Source organism: Seriola lalandi, unplaced genomic scaffold (assembly GCF_002814215.2).
Source record: "Seriola lalandi dorsalis isolate HSWRI2012SDOR001 ecotype SW California unplaced genomic scaffold, Sedor1 jcf7180002054487, whole genome shotgun sequence".
NCBI lineage: Eukaryota > Metazoa > Chordata > Actinopteri > Carangiformes > Carangidae > Seriola > Seriola lalandi.
This window is the reverse complement of record NW_019525040.1, coordinates 320755-339036: the sequence shown is the minus strand read 5'-3', so window position 1 is coordinate 339036 and position 18282 is coordinate 320755. Positions and strand designations below refer to the sequence as shown.

The 18282-nt window shown below is 40.8% G+C and overlaps 1 protein-coding gene across 1 annotated transcript in view; it reads left to right on the top strand.

The window, feature by feature from the left end:
• Positions 1 to 18282, top strand: part of usp43a (ubiquitin specific peptidase 43a) — a 99400-nt gene that overhangs the window by 57945 nt on the left and 23173 nt on the right. Inside the window, exons 6-8 of the mRNA XM_023412830.2 lie at positions 935 to 1079; positions 11951 to 12119; positions 15772 to 15883. Coding sequence (XP_023268598.1) covers positions 935 to 1079; positions 11951 to 12119; positions 15772 to 15883 — 426 coding nt within the window. The remainder of the gene's footprint in view (positions 1 to 934; positions 1080 to 11950; positions 12120 to 15771; positions 15884 to 18282) is intronic.

Below are 18282 nucleotides of genomic sequence, written 5' to 3'. Positions count from 1 at the left end.
AAGTATTTGAGTATGATAAAAGTGTGTGTGTGTGTGTGTGTGTGTGTGTGTGTGTGTGTGTGTGTGTGTGTCTTTAAGAACTAATATTCTATGTATTCGTGTACTGAAACTTGATATTTTTGAATCAAATGGCCTACAAACAGGTCTTTAAATCATCCATTTTTATAAGTTTGTTGTAGGTCAGGGAAACTCATGGTCAGGTCTCTTTCATCAGTGAGAGTTAACAAAAGAAGTATCATTTATTTATTTAGGAAAACACTGTTGCTATGGTTAACAACAGCTTAATAACCTTTGCGCCCAAAGTTGGCATGTTAAAATCAAGACCACGACACCTGGCAGCCAATCATAAATAAGTATATTCTGCGGTCAAAGTCCACACATACAACACAAATAGATAAACAAAAACTCCAAAGTGTGAAAAAATATTGAGCAGTGTGAATTACACGGCTCTCCTCACTTAATACAATTATATGTTTCACTGTCAGGGCTCTGAAGCTGTTGACTTGAACATGAAACTAGGAAATGTGCATCTCTGAGAATTAGAGTTGTGAAAAGAAACTTAGCCTCAATATCATTCCCTTTGCAGATGTTTATGTCTTGAATTTTTAAATTGATGTCTTTCAGTTGCCAAGTTCTAGTCTCTGATGCTCTGCTTGTTTGAGAAATTCCTTTTAGGCTTTTGCAAGATGTTTTATATGATTTATTTTAGGGTTTTCTTTGAGCTGATTACAAATGTATCTATTTTTATTTCCTCTCTGAATTTCCCTGCTTACAAAATCATTGTTGGTTTATTTCTGAGTCATATATCTTCATAACAAGTTATCCCAGAGGGTCAGCACTGGCACTCAATGTTTTTTTTTTTTTAATTCAATTTTCAGTTCAACAGATTAGTTATTTTCACCATTTCACCACGTCTGTCACTCTCCCTCTCCAGGTCATCCTATCAGAGTTGTACTCCACGGGTTTCCAGCGCTCCTTCTCAGATGACGACGACCTGACGTCAATTTCTGACAGCGACGTGGTCTACGCCTTCCAGGCTCCTCCCCTCTACAGTCGCGGAGGCTCTGCACCGCACTCAGGTAACCATGGCAACAAGACGTCCACTTAAAAACACTGCCGACACTGACTTCCCACTCCGATTTGACAGTTTTGCTCATTTCCAGTTTTCTCTTTGTCAGTCTTCCTCTGTCCTCTTGACGAGCTTGTGTTCTCACTGATTCACACTCACACCTTTGTTTCCGCTCTCAGCGAGCTCTCATGTTTCATTAACCACAGCGATTCTCACAGGCAGACATTTTACTTTGGTTAAGAGATTGTCTGCAGCGTGCTTTGTATTCCTCCATTCGGTCTTACTCTTTATGCATGATAGAGCCCAAACAAATGAAATTAAATGCCACATCTGAATTTCACCCGGTTCATCACATCATCCGAAATAAGCTGAGCTCGTACAAATAACTAATGCATCTAAAACTCAGAGAAGTCGTCAGCATGTGACAAGTAGCAACCATTTTACTCTTGTATCTGAAGGTAACACCGCAGATCAGTGGTGCAGGTTACTTTTTGTTTGAATGATCTCAGACTCTTGCTCTCCCTTTCTCTCTTATTGTCTCCGTGTGATGGACAGCGACAGTCGAGCTCTGTCTCCTTGCACTCATAAAAAAAGAGAGACAGGTATGAAGTTGAGTCAGCCTTGCATCATCACTGCACTTTAAAAACCTTTTTCGTCCATGCCAGACGCTGCTGAATGCACACGAGAATGAGGGCAAGTGTAATGACACACAAACACTCACACTCTTACTGCTTTGTAAAGCAAACTGGCTGAGTGACGTTCTTCAAGAGCTCCTTTGATATACGCACTTCACTCTGTAAAAGTTGTGGCAGTTCAGTATGTAGGCATCATGTTTAAAATAAAAAAATAAAAAACTGACTCTTCCTACATGGCTGATGTCTCATGTCTTAAATCTATAATGTCTAAAAGATGCTGGAGGATAGCTGGAAGTGTAAGATCCAGGATTTTACACCAAATTGCAGGAGTGGCCCTTTAAATGTGTGTCTTGCACTGCCTTCTTCACGCAGCAATGTAATAAATTTCACTTATAGGCCAAATTATGATTTCATGACATGAATTTTATCAGTTGTGCCATTTTAGAAAGGAAAACGTGAAAAATCCAGTTTTAGTTCAAGTAAAAATCTTCCCGTTGCTTCAGCAGATGAGCATATTTTCAAGGACGTCACATACATTTTTTAAGTTTGGACATACATTTTCAACCAAGTTCAATATACTGTTTAAACTTTCAACAGCTTGCAAGATGAAAATCCAATTCAACACATGCCCTTTAGAATCAGATGACCAAAAGAAATAACATTTTTAACATTTTACCTTTTAAAGGCGGCATTATTTCTGTTTTCTGCCTGCTCAGACTGTAAAACAGCAGAATTCTGCACATCACATCTAATGATTTACTGAATTTACGAGGAAATGTATCAGGAAGGTTATGGGTGCTTAGACAACTTGTCGAGGGGTCAATGAGGCGCGGTGGAGCATCACACCCTCGCTGTAGATGGATGGCAGTCAGGCTGTGAAGTTAAACATTGGCAAAAACAGTTTTAACTCTGGCAAAACAACCTTTCTTGATACGCTGTGTGAACGCTCTTTTCACCTGATGCCATTACTTCCACCACGCTGAGGGGGAAAACGGGGCAGTAGATCTCTTCTTATCGCACCAGCAGCGCTGCCTTATCTCTAACAGGCCTGTCACAAACAAAGACCTATGATCAGAAGGCACACAGCCATTACTTTAACAGATCAGTGTTCATGTCTGATAAGGGCTTAATTGAGTCATATTACCAGAGTCAGAGTGAGGTCATTAATAGTGATCTCTGTGGGTTGCCAGGAAGTTGTGGTTAGCCTTTTTTCACCAAATGTACTGCTTAATGATGCCTTTATGGAGGGGAGAGGAGGGGGCGGGGTGGGGTTGCTACCCCTGAAGAAGAATGGCATCAATAATTCACTTCTGTGCTTAAAGTGCTCATGAAAAGTTAAGAGGCTTCAATTTCTCAACGGGAGGCATTTCTATTGTCACTTCACACAGTGAATACAGTGTCACAGCACCCAGACAGGGGGCAGACACATACAGTATGCTTTCAGTCACACACACTCATTCTAACATAAGCATGCGTGAGCAAACACACACACTCACACACTCACACTTGCATGCACGCACAAACACACACACTCACACTCACACTTGCATGCACACACAAACACACACACCCCGCTGTGTAAGTCAAGTAGGTAATGAATCCATTAGAGTTACACTGGAGAGTCTCATAGATACATGGCCCTCAAGGGGAAACCTTGCACAGAACACACACACACACACACACACACACAGAAATGCGCTTGTAATGAATCACACTTAAGTACTCACTGGCAAATGTGACTCCCATTCTTGCGAGCAGTCTGATGAAAATGATGAATGGTCCTTACCTCGGCAGAATAATTCATAGGATCACTGCAAACCAGATTCCAGGATAACATAACTTCATTCCGTGGGATTTGTGTCATGTTTTATAAAGTGTAGCACGTTAATTTACGCACTCATTACTGCTGAGACTGTACTGTGGCGTTCTAAAGATAAAAGATGATGTATGGTAGTATTTTCTGCATAATTTCTTCTTGATAAAGCGGACAGTGATTTGAAACATTTTAGAAAATTTAACACAATGAAAGCTTTCACATAGGGCATCATTAAATTTTATGGTCTGAAGCAGAGTGGGGAAGTATACGTTTGTTTTATTTTGAGTTTTGTATTTCATATTTCTGTTAAGTCTATTTCTGTTTGTTCAGTTTCCAGTGTGGAAAAGCTTTTTTTTTGTTGTAATTCTGCCGTCGCAGCCGGTTTGACAAGTCGGAGAATAAAACACCACTGTTGTTGGTAGTTTAACAGAACTCCAGCTACCAGTGTTGTCGAGTGAAGTCAAAAAAATGTCTAAACTAAGATGAGCTTTTTTGGTTTAAAGCAGCTGAATTGTCACTATGGTTATTGAGGTTATCTAAGGCCACCGGTTCTCTGGGGTTTAAGGGGCAACTCGCTTTCTCATGCAATGTAGTCACTTCGTTTTAAGATTAATAAACATAAAGACACTCATTCTCATTTATAAAACATGACCTAAGCACCAGGGTGACTTAGGTCATGTCTTATTTCATATAAAGCGAACATCTTTTCACACAAGGATGTTTTGTGTTTCTCTCCGTTGTGGGGACCAGTCGTTTGATTTTGGTCCTAATCACATTTGTCAGTTGGTGCAAAGGTCTCTTCCTTACACACTACACCACAGCAGCCACAGCACTGTTAGTGTCTATAATGTACTGTAGGTTGTTTTTCAGCTTGTGTGGAAAAAGAAAAGCCTGTTGCTGTGATGGATGGCCGAACAGAACGCCTGTAGGGGCAACAATGTGATGAAAAACACTGACTCACATGACAATTTCCTGAGCTCTGAGTTTGGTGTTTGTTTGGCATGAACTTTCTTTTTTTTTTTTGAGGGGGGGGGGTGTGGAGGAAGGATAATTGTGTATGCAGGGCTTTATAATTCTGATGAAATGAAAGCGAATGCCTGTTCTTTCAGAGAGATTAGCTCAGCATGTGGCAAAAAATGATAGTTTTCTGGGTCTGAAAGCAGGCAGCCGTCACATACTGACGTTCTCCCAGGGTTGTGTTTATCTGACTGTAGAGCTACCACAGCATGACAATTTGTAGGTCACTTGAGAGTTGTACAGTGATTTTAAAACAGTTCAGCTGAGTCGCATTGCACGACTCTGCTCGGAAATGCACTTCATGCACTGTCCTCTTCAGAGTGGGTTGTTAGGAGAGGGTGTATGGGCTGAAAATATGCCTCAGCAGCAGGAGGTAACAGGGCGGGATGAAACGGGAATGAGGCAAATTACCACACAGCAGAATCTGGAACTGCAAGTAAAGATGATGGTTTTGCAGTTACATAGGGTTCATCATCACACCTCCTTGCCCGTGTTACCTCCTTTTTTTTCTCCCCCCCTCTTTAATCCTAGAATGATATTTTTGCCACCATCTTACTGCTGCTGAAACATTTGAAACATGTGTTCTCCCTGAGCAAGAGTGCTTTTCAGATTCAGGGGATTGAACTCGCTGTAAGCTCAGGTTAAGAATGACAATAGCTCTAATAGCAAAAAAGAAAAATACAAAAACTCTTCATTCATTTCAGTGCCACCACAGTGTTTGCAAAAAGACGCAGCTTCATCATGGAAAAAATGTTTATGGCCTGATTATATTTCATTTTTTATCACTTGTACCTGTAGCAACATCTCCCCACAAATGCGGCGGCCCCCTCGAGTCCCTTTAATGCAGTGGTATTTTCAGTCTGAGTGCCGACTATTGTCAAAAACAAAACATGGCAAGTGTTTGAAACGACACCACTCCTTCCCTAACTTTCGGGCAATTATGTTTTCTGGCAAAAGAAAGAGTATGCATTGAAAAGATTATCTACGGTATGAATGTGTCCAAGAAAAATGGCAGACAGTAGCAGTGTGATACTCATATTTGGCTCTTGGCAGATAAACTGTTCAAATGACCACCACTTGCTCCTGATTCTTGGCCTGTCCTTTTCATTCCTCTCTTTGTCTCCTCCTCCACATGACTTGGCTGCAGGAAAGAAAAGGTAATGAGGATGGTGAGGAGGAGGAGAAGGAGGAGGAGAAAGTAAAGGCTTCCAAAAAAAAAAAAAATCTACCCATCACAGATACAGACTGATATGAATAATAAGTAGTAACCAATTTAATAACATGGCAAAAAGCATAGAAAATGTAAACGTCAAGTAGAATAACCAACAGTTTATTGCATGCAGGGAATTCCTCTGTCGTCACAAACTGCTGTGTATTTTAGTGTGTGGGAGCCGATATTCTCTGACTTTATCAGTAAATGCTCTCGGGGATATTGAGTCAGCGCAGCTCCCAGGTACAATAATGAGGTTTTGCATTTGCAAGAAATGGCAGCAGGAGTTCTCATGATGGAAAACACTGAAAAAAATCAATTAGGTCCAGAGCGCCACATTCATCTCCTATTTCACCCGCAACAATCCAGTCAATTTGCACATAAATAGAGTGGTAAAGCTCCGTAATGCTGCACAAATAAAAAAGACTTCCCGCTGAATAGAAGCAGAGGGAAGCTTAGCGTGCTAACTTTGTGTGATGTTCATTCGACTGCTCTAAAAAGCCAGTCTGGGGACACGTGTCTTACGGGAAATTGTGAGGTCTATTAAGATTTGAGTGGTGGATTGTGGGAGTTGCTTGCACAGAGGGAGCCAGCTGTGAGAGAGAGAGAGAGAGAATGTGTGTGTGGTGTTTACACTGTATGTTAGAATAGAGAGGAATCCTCAGGAGACGTGGCAGAAAAGGGGATCTCTCATAGGAGATAAGAGGATGTATTAGGAACTGACTCACACTAACAGGATCTACATTCGCAGATAGATGCAGCAATCAAAGTGCCTCTGTCGTTCCCCTCCCCTTTTTTCTCACTTACACACACTGACCGTATGTGTGGCTCCACACACAATCTCCAGCAGGTTATTTGAGTGTTCAGGTCCTGTCACAGTGAACCACGGAGCTGAGGGTAAGCCACTGTGTCATTTCCATCAACCCGCTGAGGGCTATGCACAGGTGGAGAGTCAGGGATTTCAATGTTACTCTGAGGGGTTTATCTGGGCAGTCACATCCTTCAATCAGACACTCACAGCGGAAGTTTTAAATTCTGTGTGAATGCGCACACATACACACACGCACACTACTCATTTATACGATCAGCATGATAGACACATCACTTCCCACAATCACACAGTCAGTATTTCTCTCTTATAATAAAATAGACTTCACTTGTTATGTTTAGGGCTTAAAGTGTTTTGTATTTTTTCCTTGATGAGATAGCACAGCACAGAGTGGAAAAAAACAGGAAAGAGAAAGGTGGGAGAGGATATGCAACAAAGGTCTTCTGCAGGACTCGAACTAGGAATGTCTCTTTAATTTTCATTGCCAGAAGCATAGGGACCTTGTTTATTCTAAAATATAGGGATCACGTGTTCTCTTCCAGCAGAAAACATAACTTTTGGGAGTATGGGGTGTAAAAATCCAGGGTGAAAATTGGTTTAAACTGATTTGCTTTTAAATATTCATGTGAAAATCTGTAAAAACAAGTAATGACCTATAATTATTTAACAGGATGCACTATTTTACGTGCGGCAGCATTGTTATACATATACTGCCGAGTGTGTGCTCATGAACTTGTACAGAAATAGGTTCACGCTGAGTCAAAGACATCACACATGCAAATTAAGCCCTGCAAAGCACATATCCCGTGCAGTTCCATTAAGGCAGTTACCGGCCGCCTAAAGCAAACTCAGCGCAGGAATAGCAAAAATATTCCAGGAACGTTAACAGGGGACCTCTTGCCCCCTCCAGTAGGATTCATCATTTTTAAAATAACCTGAAGAGAATGAAAGCAGAAAGAAATTTGGTGTGTCTACAGTCGGTGCTCTGATCACCACCACTGCCCCTGGAACGTGTTCTCAAGTCATCTGGGAAATAACAGCAGCACTCAGCTCAACTGCCTTATTAAAAACAACACAAATGGTGCATAAATGCCTGCGCGAATGCCAACTTGAAAGCTTCCTCGGCATACAAGCCTGCTCAAACTAAACCTACAGAATAATTCACAACTTAATTATGTTTGGGATGAGTCGGCCAGAGGACACAGGCTGTCTGGAAGTCTCTCCTCCATTATCTATGAATTTATCATCAGGTTCTCATATAAAATCTCACCCTTTGATCATAATTCAGCATGTTTACCATGTTTTGTCTTACTTATTCACAGACATAAGCAGCTAGAATGTGCAGCACTGTGGTATGTATTTTAGCATGGGATGTTGTTGGACCAATATTTGGGACATGATGTAACTAAGTGTAAAATACCATGGGCAGTTTCAGTGATTGCAACTTTGTTACTCTTATGTGTTGTTTTCCATTAATAGGAGAAGGCAGCGGGGGTACCGTGGCTACTGTTGACATGATATTGTGCCTTCTCGCTGTACATCAAAGAGGGATGACAAAAAAAAAGAAAAGTAATAAGAAAGAAGGGAAGAAGGAAGAGGGCAGCATCAGGTGTATTCAGTCCCTCCCCCGCTGCCTTCTTAATCTTTCACTTCGCTGTTGGCAGAGAGCTCAGGTGCTTCGCTGTCATCAGGGGCATTTGTGGTTTACTGCCAGGACCTCTGATTCGTCCAGGGCTAAGCCCACAGTCCCCTGGGTATTTTTAGTCAGGTGTGTGGATTGCACTGACAGGGGTCACTCATTTGGTCTCGAACCACTTGGGAGAAGTGTCATTTCTAGTCGGTATGTGCCCAATCTCCTCTGAGTTTTTTTTCTGTGTGTGTGTTTGTGTGTGTTATGCAACACGGCCTATTTTTACACATCAGTAATGAACAAACTGTTTTGGAAAATAAGACATCAATTTTGAAAGACTTTTGCCTCTGTTGCAAAAGCAAAATGTGATTATCTACTTTAAGCTTTTGTGCACGTGTGCGTGCGTGCGTGCGTGTGTGAATGGATGCCTGCAGAGTAATGGAACCATCAGGAGCACAGCTCTAAGTGATGCAGAAACTCATCGTCTGTAGACATTAACAGAGACACTGACGGACTTCATTTTCCAACACATGTCATTTTAAAGATGTTCTTGTTCAATAACACCACTGGTGCCTTACCATCAGTTAGCAGATACTTTCTTCATCACTTCTCACAAGAATAAAGCTGTCATTCAGTGTTGAGTTAAGAGGCCTTTTGTGTGCAAATGTCCCTGAGATTGAAAAGACTCGGTAACTGTGCATGTGTCTGTGCGAAAAAGCCTTCTGCAGTCCCAACTGTGTTTAGATGTAAGAATGTCCTCCCAGGCACAAAATTCTTTCGCTCACCCATCCCACAGATCTGAAACACACTCAAAGAACCTCTGTTGTAGCAATTATTACTCAGATTTTCATTTGCTGGCCACTTCTGTGAAGCAGAGCGCTGAATCATCCCAAACATTCAGATAGTGGAGAGTTGAGGGGGAAAAGACAGAGAAAAACAGATAGTGGCGATGGGCAATAGAGTAACAAAGGACAGAGAGGAGTATAAGATGATACAGAGAGAAGAAATGGAGGATGGTGAGGACTGGAGAGGAGAGTCGGTGCCAAAGGTGTAGTGTGGTCTTCAGGGCTGAGCTGGGTAACATCGTCTTACCCACTACCTCCAATCTCAAGAGTGATTTCTGTTTCTTTTCTTGCTTTCTCTCTCCCCACAGCCCCCATTTCTGTCTCTCTATCTCTTTCTCCCTCAGACACCGTTTACACCTGGTATTAAAATACAATCTGTATCTGAAAAATGCATGTTAACGCAAGGTATATATGCATTGTGTTGAGAATGTGATCAGATCTGCCTGATTTCTTCTGGAGGTGGTCTGGTGTCACATTGTGTTCGGATGTTAGGTAGGTGAGAACGCAGTCTTTGACACCTATACAGCTGATTTGCAGCCACCTCAAATTACTCACACGCAGGTTTTACTCGACTAGAGGACAGACATCCGACCTCAATGAGGAGAACGAGAACACGTTAAAAATGCCAGGCGTAATCGGATCGTTTTATTATCTGGATAACGTGTCTGGATACAGATCGTATGTTCACATGCAATGCACTTGCACTTAAGCTCCAGTGTTTTCTCCCTCACTATGAATGTCTCTTTTATATTCTTTGCTGAAACTAGGAAGCCCTGTTCTTTCCTTTCGCCCCGACAGAATCCGTCCTCTCGCTCTCACAGTCTCTCCTTTTTCTATCCACTCCGGTATCCACTTTCTCTTTCACTCCTTCCCCTGTCTCTTTCCACCCTGCTAACACCTCCCTCTCCTCTCGTCCGTCTCAGGGAGGGAGGGAAGAGGAGGTGAGAATGAGAGTCTGGCAGGAGGTTTTTCCCGGCACACGTTGGACATGTGGGTGAAATCACGCTGCTCGCCATGCACGACATATTACTCTCTGATTTTGGAAGTAGTCATTAAAATACTGGTGCTATTCAAGTAGGGCTGTGTTGTTTTAATGTTATTCAGCCGTGTCTCCTAATTTGCTACAGCTAATATGTTTTGAGAGAGATGTAACGCTGCCTAAGGTTTTATTTGTTCATCATCGTTTTTAATTTGTCTTCCCTACAATATGCACCCTTGCAACGAAAGCATAATTTATGTTTTGGTTCTGTTTTGGCACTCGCAGAACTTGACTCAGGGTATAGGGAAAGGTCGTGGTCGTGGTTGAATACAGGACGCAGGATGCAAACCCAGGTCTCTACTATCAAAGTCCTACGTTTTGTACGCCTGCCACTCCCATCACCTCCCTACAACTCCCCTGTGTACATGAACATCACACCTCCTTCACTGAAAAAAAAATATTCCCAGTTCCTCAAAACGTAGCTACTAAAACAATTTCATAGTATATAAAAGTAATTTGAAGGGGTGAGGGTTGTTATTATATGTAGAATTGTATGATAATCATGAACAGAATTATATGTTATCTTGAATTGAAACCCCCACCGAGTGAAAAAGTGAGAATTAAAGGAGGCAGGGAGGTTAAGGCAGACGGAGACAAAGAGACTGGAGATGAATTGGTCGTCTAAAGGGCAGGTAATATGCAGAAAATGTCACATCGAGTTGCTCCTGTCTGCTGAGACAGAGGAACATTAGTCATGTTCAAAGCTTTCTTCTGTTTTCTGAGCTTCTTTTAGTCAGTCAGTACTTTTATTCTGTTATTCAGATATGATTTTTTTAATTGTGTGTGTGTGTGTGTGTGTGTGTGTGTGTGAATAATTTGTCTGCTTACTTTTGTGAAGGCATGACATCTAAAGCTTTACTTCTATTCACGCCTACTTTCCTGCGCGTGTTTTTACATTTCTTTTATGTGTGTGAGTGCGTGCGTGTGCGTGTGTGTGTGTGTGTGTGTGATGTTGGAAGGTGGCAGTGATTAATTGCATGGTAGGGATCGAACAAGCATTGTTTAATTAAATCCTGTGATAATGTCAAAGTTTATGTTTCCTGGGAGACGAGAGGTTGGGCCTTCTGTATCCCCTTCAGCTATTAGCCCACTATTAATCACAACATGCGCGTGTGTTGTGTGCAAGTGCATGTGTGGCAGCAGATGTGATTCTTTTTACGGCTCCTCGGGGTAAATAACAATCAAAGGGCAATTCTGGTATAATGGAATTTTTTCTGAAAATGTTTTCAAAACAACAGTGTGAACGTGTCACGTTAGACGTTAGCTCTCTGCATAGCAGTTTCTCATTTTGGCACCCAAAGCTGTTTTGTGATCCTGGTCCATTTCAGTCCTGCCTCCCAGCTCGATACAATAAGCTTTTGAGATGAGTAACACTTTTAAAGAAGTGGCAGGAAAAGGGTGCAACAGAACTATAGCGTTAGCATTAGCTATGTCACAGTTTGTCTTCCTTTTTGTTGACTAATACTCATTACCTTTTTAATCTATGCCTACACCTCCAAGCAGGAGATTACACACATTGATCCCCTTTACATTTATGAAAACAAAGCTAATGAACTTGGCTGAGCACTGAATAACAGCACTGAGAGGCCTGGATGTGAGTTTTCCTTACAGGGAACTGAGATATGCTTTCTCTGAACAAACTACAGAAAACAGTGACCATATGGATGAAATATGAAGTTGGTTTCTAATGTTCATATTTATAATTAACTGTTTCTAAAGTCACTTATTTCTGTTAAAAAATACATTAATATACAGGTAAAAATACAGGTTCTCGTGAAAGTGTAAGCAGAAAATCAAACTGTGTGTGATTGCACCTCAGCTGTCAGGATGTTTGTCAGCCTTTTCCTCTGCTCTGCTCAGGGTATCACCACAGCCTCCCCTCCTCTCCCTACACCTCCACGGCTGGCCGCGATGGTCAGAGGTTACCTCCGTCTGGCACCCTGTCCTCTGAATACCTGAACCAGGGCGGCTCCTCGAAGGTCCTCCTCCTCATCTGTAACACAGCGGGATCTGGCCAGCAGGCTGTCAGGTGAGCTGCAAGCTGGCATTTTGTTTTCTTGGTTGTTGGTTTAGGTTTTATTGAGGAGTTGCATCTGACTGAAGATCACATATTCAGTTTATTCAGCTTGTGGATTGGTTTTGTTAAGCACTCAGTAGCAGAGCCAGTTAACTTACATTTCTTTTATGAGCTTGTATTTGAGGATGTCATCTGAAATTCGTGAGACTGTGTTTTAGAGCATGTTGAAGTGCCGCCATCATTCCCTCTGCTGTACTGTGTCTTCAGTTTTAAATATAGTTTCTTCTTTATTCTTTTCGTCACTGTGTCACCCAGTGCTGCCCCAATGTCAACATCTAACTTCTGTTTGACTGTGACCTGTAAATCTGTTACACATATTCCCCAGGCTAGGCTGGTTTTATTTATCTAGTGCAGTTGAAGCTCCCACCCAGCTGCAGCTGGAAGCTGACTGTGTAGAAACCTGAGACTGAGCCAAACAATGAGTTCAAATTGGAGCCCTTAACCTATGAAAGTTTGGTGTAGTTGGTTGCCATATGTTAGTCTAACAAGGGTGGGCAGCATCATTAAATTGCCTACCTAGAAAGCATCTGATGTACTGTACATCCACAGCGCAGTTGGACCAAACAGTGGATGGAACCATAAGCCAGTGACACTGACTTGTTCTATTTGGGGATAAATGTCCCACAGGGCCTGACCTGCATTGCAAATCGGAGAAGAAATGCTCTGATCACACATTTACCTCCTGAGTAAGACTTTGTCACTGGTGGCAACATCACAAATTTTTTAAAACGATCCACACTTTTATAAGATAGCAAATTAGGAGTCTAGTTAGTACTGAGCAAAGATGAATTGACTCATGCACCCAATCAAAGTTAATCTGCAGCTACTTTAAAGATTAATGCACTTACACTACAAAGGATCATAGCTAAAGCAGGGCAGATATCTGATAGCCCAGTTGATCTCCCAGTGACTAACAGAAGAGAGAAATGTTTTGTGGAGTGAGCGAGGCAAAGCGAAATACTTTATATTGATATATTGCACAGACTGCATATAGGGTCAGTCTCCTGCACATCCATGATGCAAACATAATGTTCTTCATCCCAGCAGTGCTCTGTCAGATTTTCTTTGTCCAAAGAGTGCAGTTAATTGCTGTAGACTAAAATCACTGTAATGCTCCTGAAGCCATTATGACATAATGCATCCTTTGTAACATAGAGCATTATTTGAATTGAAGTATTCATTAGACTGACGGTAGACTGTGTCCATGAGAGTGCCTGGTAAGGATTGTAGAACCATTCAGACAGTAATCCTCTGATATTTAGGGGTTTGTTCTGTATAAAGACTAACATTCCCAACACCATCATTAGTGCTTTTTCTCTTTTATTTGACATGGACATCACAATCGCACTGGAACTGCAACATACAATTGTGGACAAGCACCAGATGTACTGTATTAAGTGTTTTTAGTGAAATGCTGATTTACAACATCTGTCCACAGAAGGCTTAAAATAAAAAATAAAAAACTAGAAATACAATACAGATACAAATGTAATACATGTTTAAAAATACAATACAATATATTTACAGATGTGTCCATACAGGGGTATTAGGTATGAGAACAATGTTGTTTCTCTTTTAGCCACGTTTTAAAGGAGCTATTACTAGGTTTTGCTATTGCTACATAGCCAACATTGGCATCAACAGCTGTTTACTTACCAGTCTAGAAGAAACACTGAAAGTTCAACATCAAATTTCATTCCTTTACCCGTCAACAGCTGTCTCCAGTGGTGGAAAGCAACTCTCTTGTTTTGCTTCTTTTTCTATCACTTTTTTTCTTCTAGTGAAGTTCACATGTTAACCAGCTTGCCCCGGGCTTTCCTATAGCAAGTTACTGTAGTGTCCATTCTGCTCTGAAGAAGTAGCACTGCTCAGAGGACGTATTTATAACCTCTTGTCTGGTAAATACAACGATTGCTGAAGCTGTTGCCAAGACTGGTTGGTATAAATAGCTGTTAATGATAATGCTAGCTATGTAGCAATAGCAAAACTTACAAATAGCTCCTTGAAAAAAACATGACATTTTTTGTGTTGCACTTTCATCTCAGTGGGTAAACAGTTCCAGAGTTTTGCTCCTTTAACATGACTAATTCTCCAAATGAGGCCTTTAACATTAAAATGACAGTTACCATTTATTTAGGTTTATTCTTCACAGGGATCAATAAAATCTAACCTGTTATTGACTTGAGGAAGGATGGATTCATATTTCTCTCTTGCGGGACAGGAGTGAAACTCAGCAGAGTCTTCTGCTGCTGAGTACTCTGTGTCCATGCTTATACACCTCGTTTAGATGGGTCCAAATAACACACAGTCCTATGAAAGGCCTGGTAATGTCAGGATGTGACATTTGACGACTCGTCTGTCCACTTGCGTCAGGAGTCATGTGCCAATAAACATCCGAATATCTGAGTTGTCATCTACACCCAAAATAAAAGGACAGTTCGTTGAGTATGGCAACACTTGCAGCAATAACCTACAATGAGGACACCCAAAAAATTAATTCATTGACATTGAACAATTGGACATCTCCTTTAGATACTATGCTACAATATGCATCTTCCACTTTTGTGAGAAAACTTTCCAAAAAACTTGCTTCCTTCAGCCACAGGGGCATTTGTTGGCTCATGGTCTTGTGTTCCAGTTGATCCCAAAGGTGTTTGATGGATTTGAGGTCAGGACTTTGTGCAGTCAACTCAAACCTTGTTTTGCGCACCGGGCCATTGTCATGTTGAACTAGAAAAGGCCTTCTTCCTAACTGTTGCCAGGAAGTTGGAAGCACAAAATTGTTTAAAATATCATTCTACTTACACTTATGCATTGGGATTTGCCATAACTGAAACTCATTGCTCTGGTCTAATCAAACTATTTGAAGTATTATACTGAGAGACCACAAACTACAGCCTCCAAAATGACTATAAGATTGAATCAACACCTCTTTAAAACCCTCTCACCTTCATGAAGGTGAGATTTATTGTAGAGATATTATTTTAAACTACATTAGTTTTAGCTAGGTGTACCTAATAAACTTGAAGTGTATGTTTGTTTTGTAAGTATGTGTGTATTTCTCTCCTTCGCTCACTCACTCATAAATAATAAAAACCTTGGAAGTTTAATCTTCAGCTCTGTGTGTCTAAATAATCTATGAGAGATGTTTATATACTTGTCTAGTCTGTCTAGACAAACACAATTGCCTTTCCCATTAACCTCCTACACAATCGCCTCTAATTTAACCACTGCTGTGCAGTCAAGAGGAACATGAGCCTTGCGTTAACCTAGAGACAGAGAACCTGTTATGAGGCACTGATGATATACAGACTGGTTTCTGAGCTTTATTTGGCTCCTGACCACTCATACAGTAATGTCACTTCAAGCTGTCAGTACAGGACACAAGGCACTGACAGTGAAGCCTTGACGCCTGACAGCTTGACAGATATGGTGATGACACAATAAGCAGCAAGGACCTTTACTACCACATTCTCAAGTTTCAATAAGCTCAACCGTGGCTCTATATTGAATTAACTTTTGTATGAACAGGGTTTCCCTTGATAAAAAGCAACTGAATTATATGCAAAATTGAACTCTCCTCTCCTTTCCCCTCTTCTGTCAGGTTTGGACCTCCATTTCTCATGCGTGAGGACAGGAGCATCTCCTGGGACCAGCTGCAGCAGAGCATCCTCAGCAAGCTCTATTATCTGATGCTGAATGGATCTCAGGCTCAGGTAATGGCAGAACCAGCGCCAGAAACATGTCACCCTCTCTATCCTGTGTCCTGAACCCTTTAGCTGAGAGGGTCCTGGACCTTCTTGACCTTCAATTTTCATTAACGTGAGGTTTTTTGTTTGAATTAAATAGTATGTCTGTTTTCAGTTGTCTGAGTCACACTGGAAGTTATTTTAAAATGAAAGACCTAGGTCAAACCACATATTTGTTGATGTTTTTTTTTTGTTTTTTTTTTATTTTGAGCGTACGGGTGTCCCTGAATGTTATGCCAAACCGCTGACATTCTTCATTCACTCAGAGAAATGTTTGAAACACCACACTGTAAATTGCTTTTAATGAAAAAAATGAAATCAGATTGACCATACGGTCATGGCAGAGTACAGCTGAGGATATCATATCCACACAAATGCATGCACGCACACACAATACACACACACACACACACACACACACACACACACACACACACACATATACACACACACACACACACACACAGTCAGTGCATTTTGGAGTAATAATGGTTTTATGTGCTAAGTGTAAATTCGATGATGTCACCGACCACTCAAACCACACTAACACAAATCCTCATCTTTACCACTGTAGAAGAAGGTGCAGATTATAGAATAAAGAGTGAAAATAAGAAGCAGGTTTCAATTCCATTATTTAAAAACTTGTAAGATTGCTGTCCAGTGGACACATTACTGCTACTGTGCAAACTCAATATTGACACAATCCATCTTGTGACTCTGAAGTGTTTGTTTTATAGACAGCCACTCTTGCATGCTCAAGTTAACCTCTACTTTCTCTTCCACTCTGCGTGCAATATACACAGAGTGGATTTAACCATGATCCCTGACAAGCAAATCTTCATTTTGGCTTCATCTGTTTCTCCAGACATAGTTCAAGTGATCTGTCAATCATAAGCCCTAAACCACAGCTCCACACTTTAGTACATAGATACAAACACAAACACTCATGCACACACACTGTCCCCACTGCTGGTCTTGGAGTTGCCATGGGCAACGCCATGGTGACAGTCAGGCAATATTTGAGGTAGTCTTATCCAGAGCAAGCAGCCCTCCACTTTATAAGAAAAGAACTAAAGAAAAGAAGAAAGAGAAATGTGAGCCTGTTATTTACTGATCATTATCTCAGTTTCTTAGTTACCTCCTCAAAGCATGTTTCGCCAGATACAAACTCACTGAACCCCCCCCCCCCCCCCCCCCCGTGCACTCCTCTTAATCTTCATCTTAATAAAAACAATTACCAGGGTTCTTTGGTCGTAGATTGTACCGATAATTTAGCTGAAAAGGCCACTCATATCCCTCGGGTGCAGGATTTGAACTCTTGCTTATGCTTTCTTGTTTCACTTTTTTTATTAAAAAGAAAAATATGAGCTTTAGTTTGCTGTTACAATCAGATGGTAACTTGTGTTATCACTGTGTAATATAAGCACCCATATCAATCCTCTTTATAGTCTCCATTTGTTTGGCAGGCAGCAAGTTTGTGAGGACTTTGCTGCCATTTATTTGGTCCTCTCTGTCTTCATTATGAGATATTTTGGCGCCACCCAGAGGTTTGTTTGGTAAGCCACAACTTTTAGTTCAGGGTATGAAAAAAGGAAAAGATAACGTGATTTGCTAGTGAATTGCTTGTCACAAATTCAGCCCTTCTTTCCCAGACCTGATGTTCTGTTAAAAGGAAAATCTAAAAATTTAATATTGTCAATGTTAGTGCACTGGATTGTGCGTTAAGGGACGTGTGTGGTCTGTCAAGTGAATTTAAACCCTGAGTAAAAGTTTAAAAACTGGGCAAGAGTTTTTGTTAATGTGTTGGAAAGCTTCCCCATATGTTTTCTGTCACCAAGCCATGGTCACTTTATTGTTTTGAACTGAACATGTGAAATATTTTACCTTTCAAAATGTTCCCCCATGAGATTTCAGAGACTTAATAGAAATTTGGATTGTTATCATTTCAAAACCACGTAAGCTATTAATATTTAACATTCAAGTTAAAGTGGTTTTTGCCCTTCAAGTCATTTTCCTGATAGATGCTTTTCAGCTGATTCCATCTCAGAGATGCTTCGTGACTTACATTAATTGTGAAATTAGTTAATGTAAGTATCAAATATATAGGCTTTTCTTTGTTCAGTTTTCTACCTTAATAAACAGAGAGATACCCTGAAAAATCTCCCCAAAAAATCCAAAATACTATATCATATTCTGACTTCTGGAGGATTTTGTTGTTTTTTGTGTTGATATTGATTAACTGAAAGAGGACAGAATTACTGGTATATTGGCTTGAAGTTTCTAAACAATTTGTCCTTTCAATTGATGTTAAAATCTCTTTCTTTAACACTCAAACTTCTCATGGTCACTTGGTTTTAACAACACAT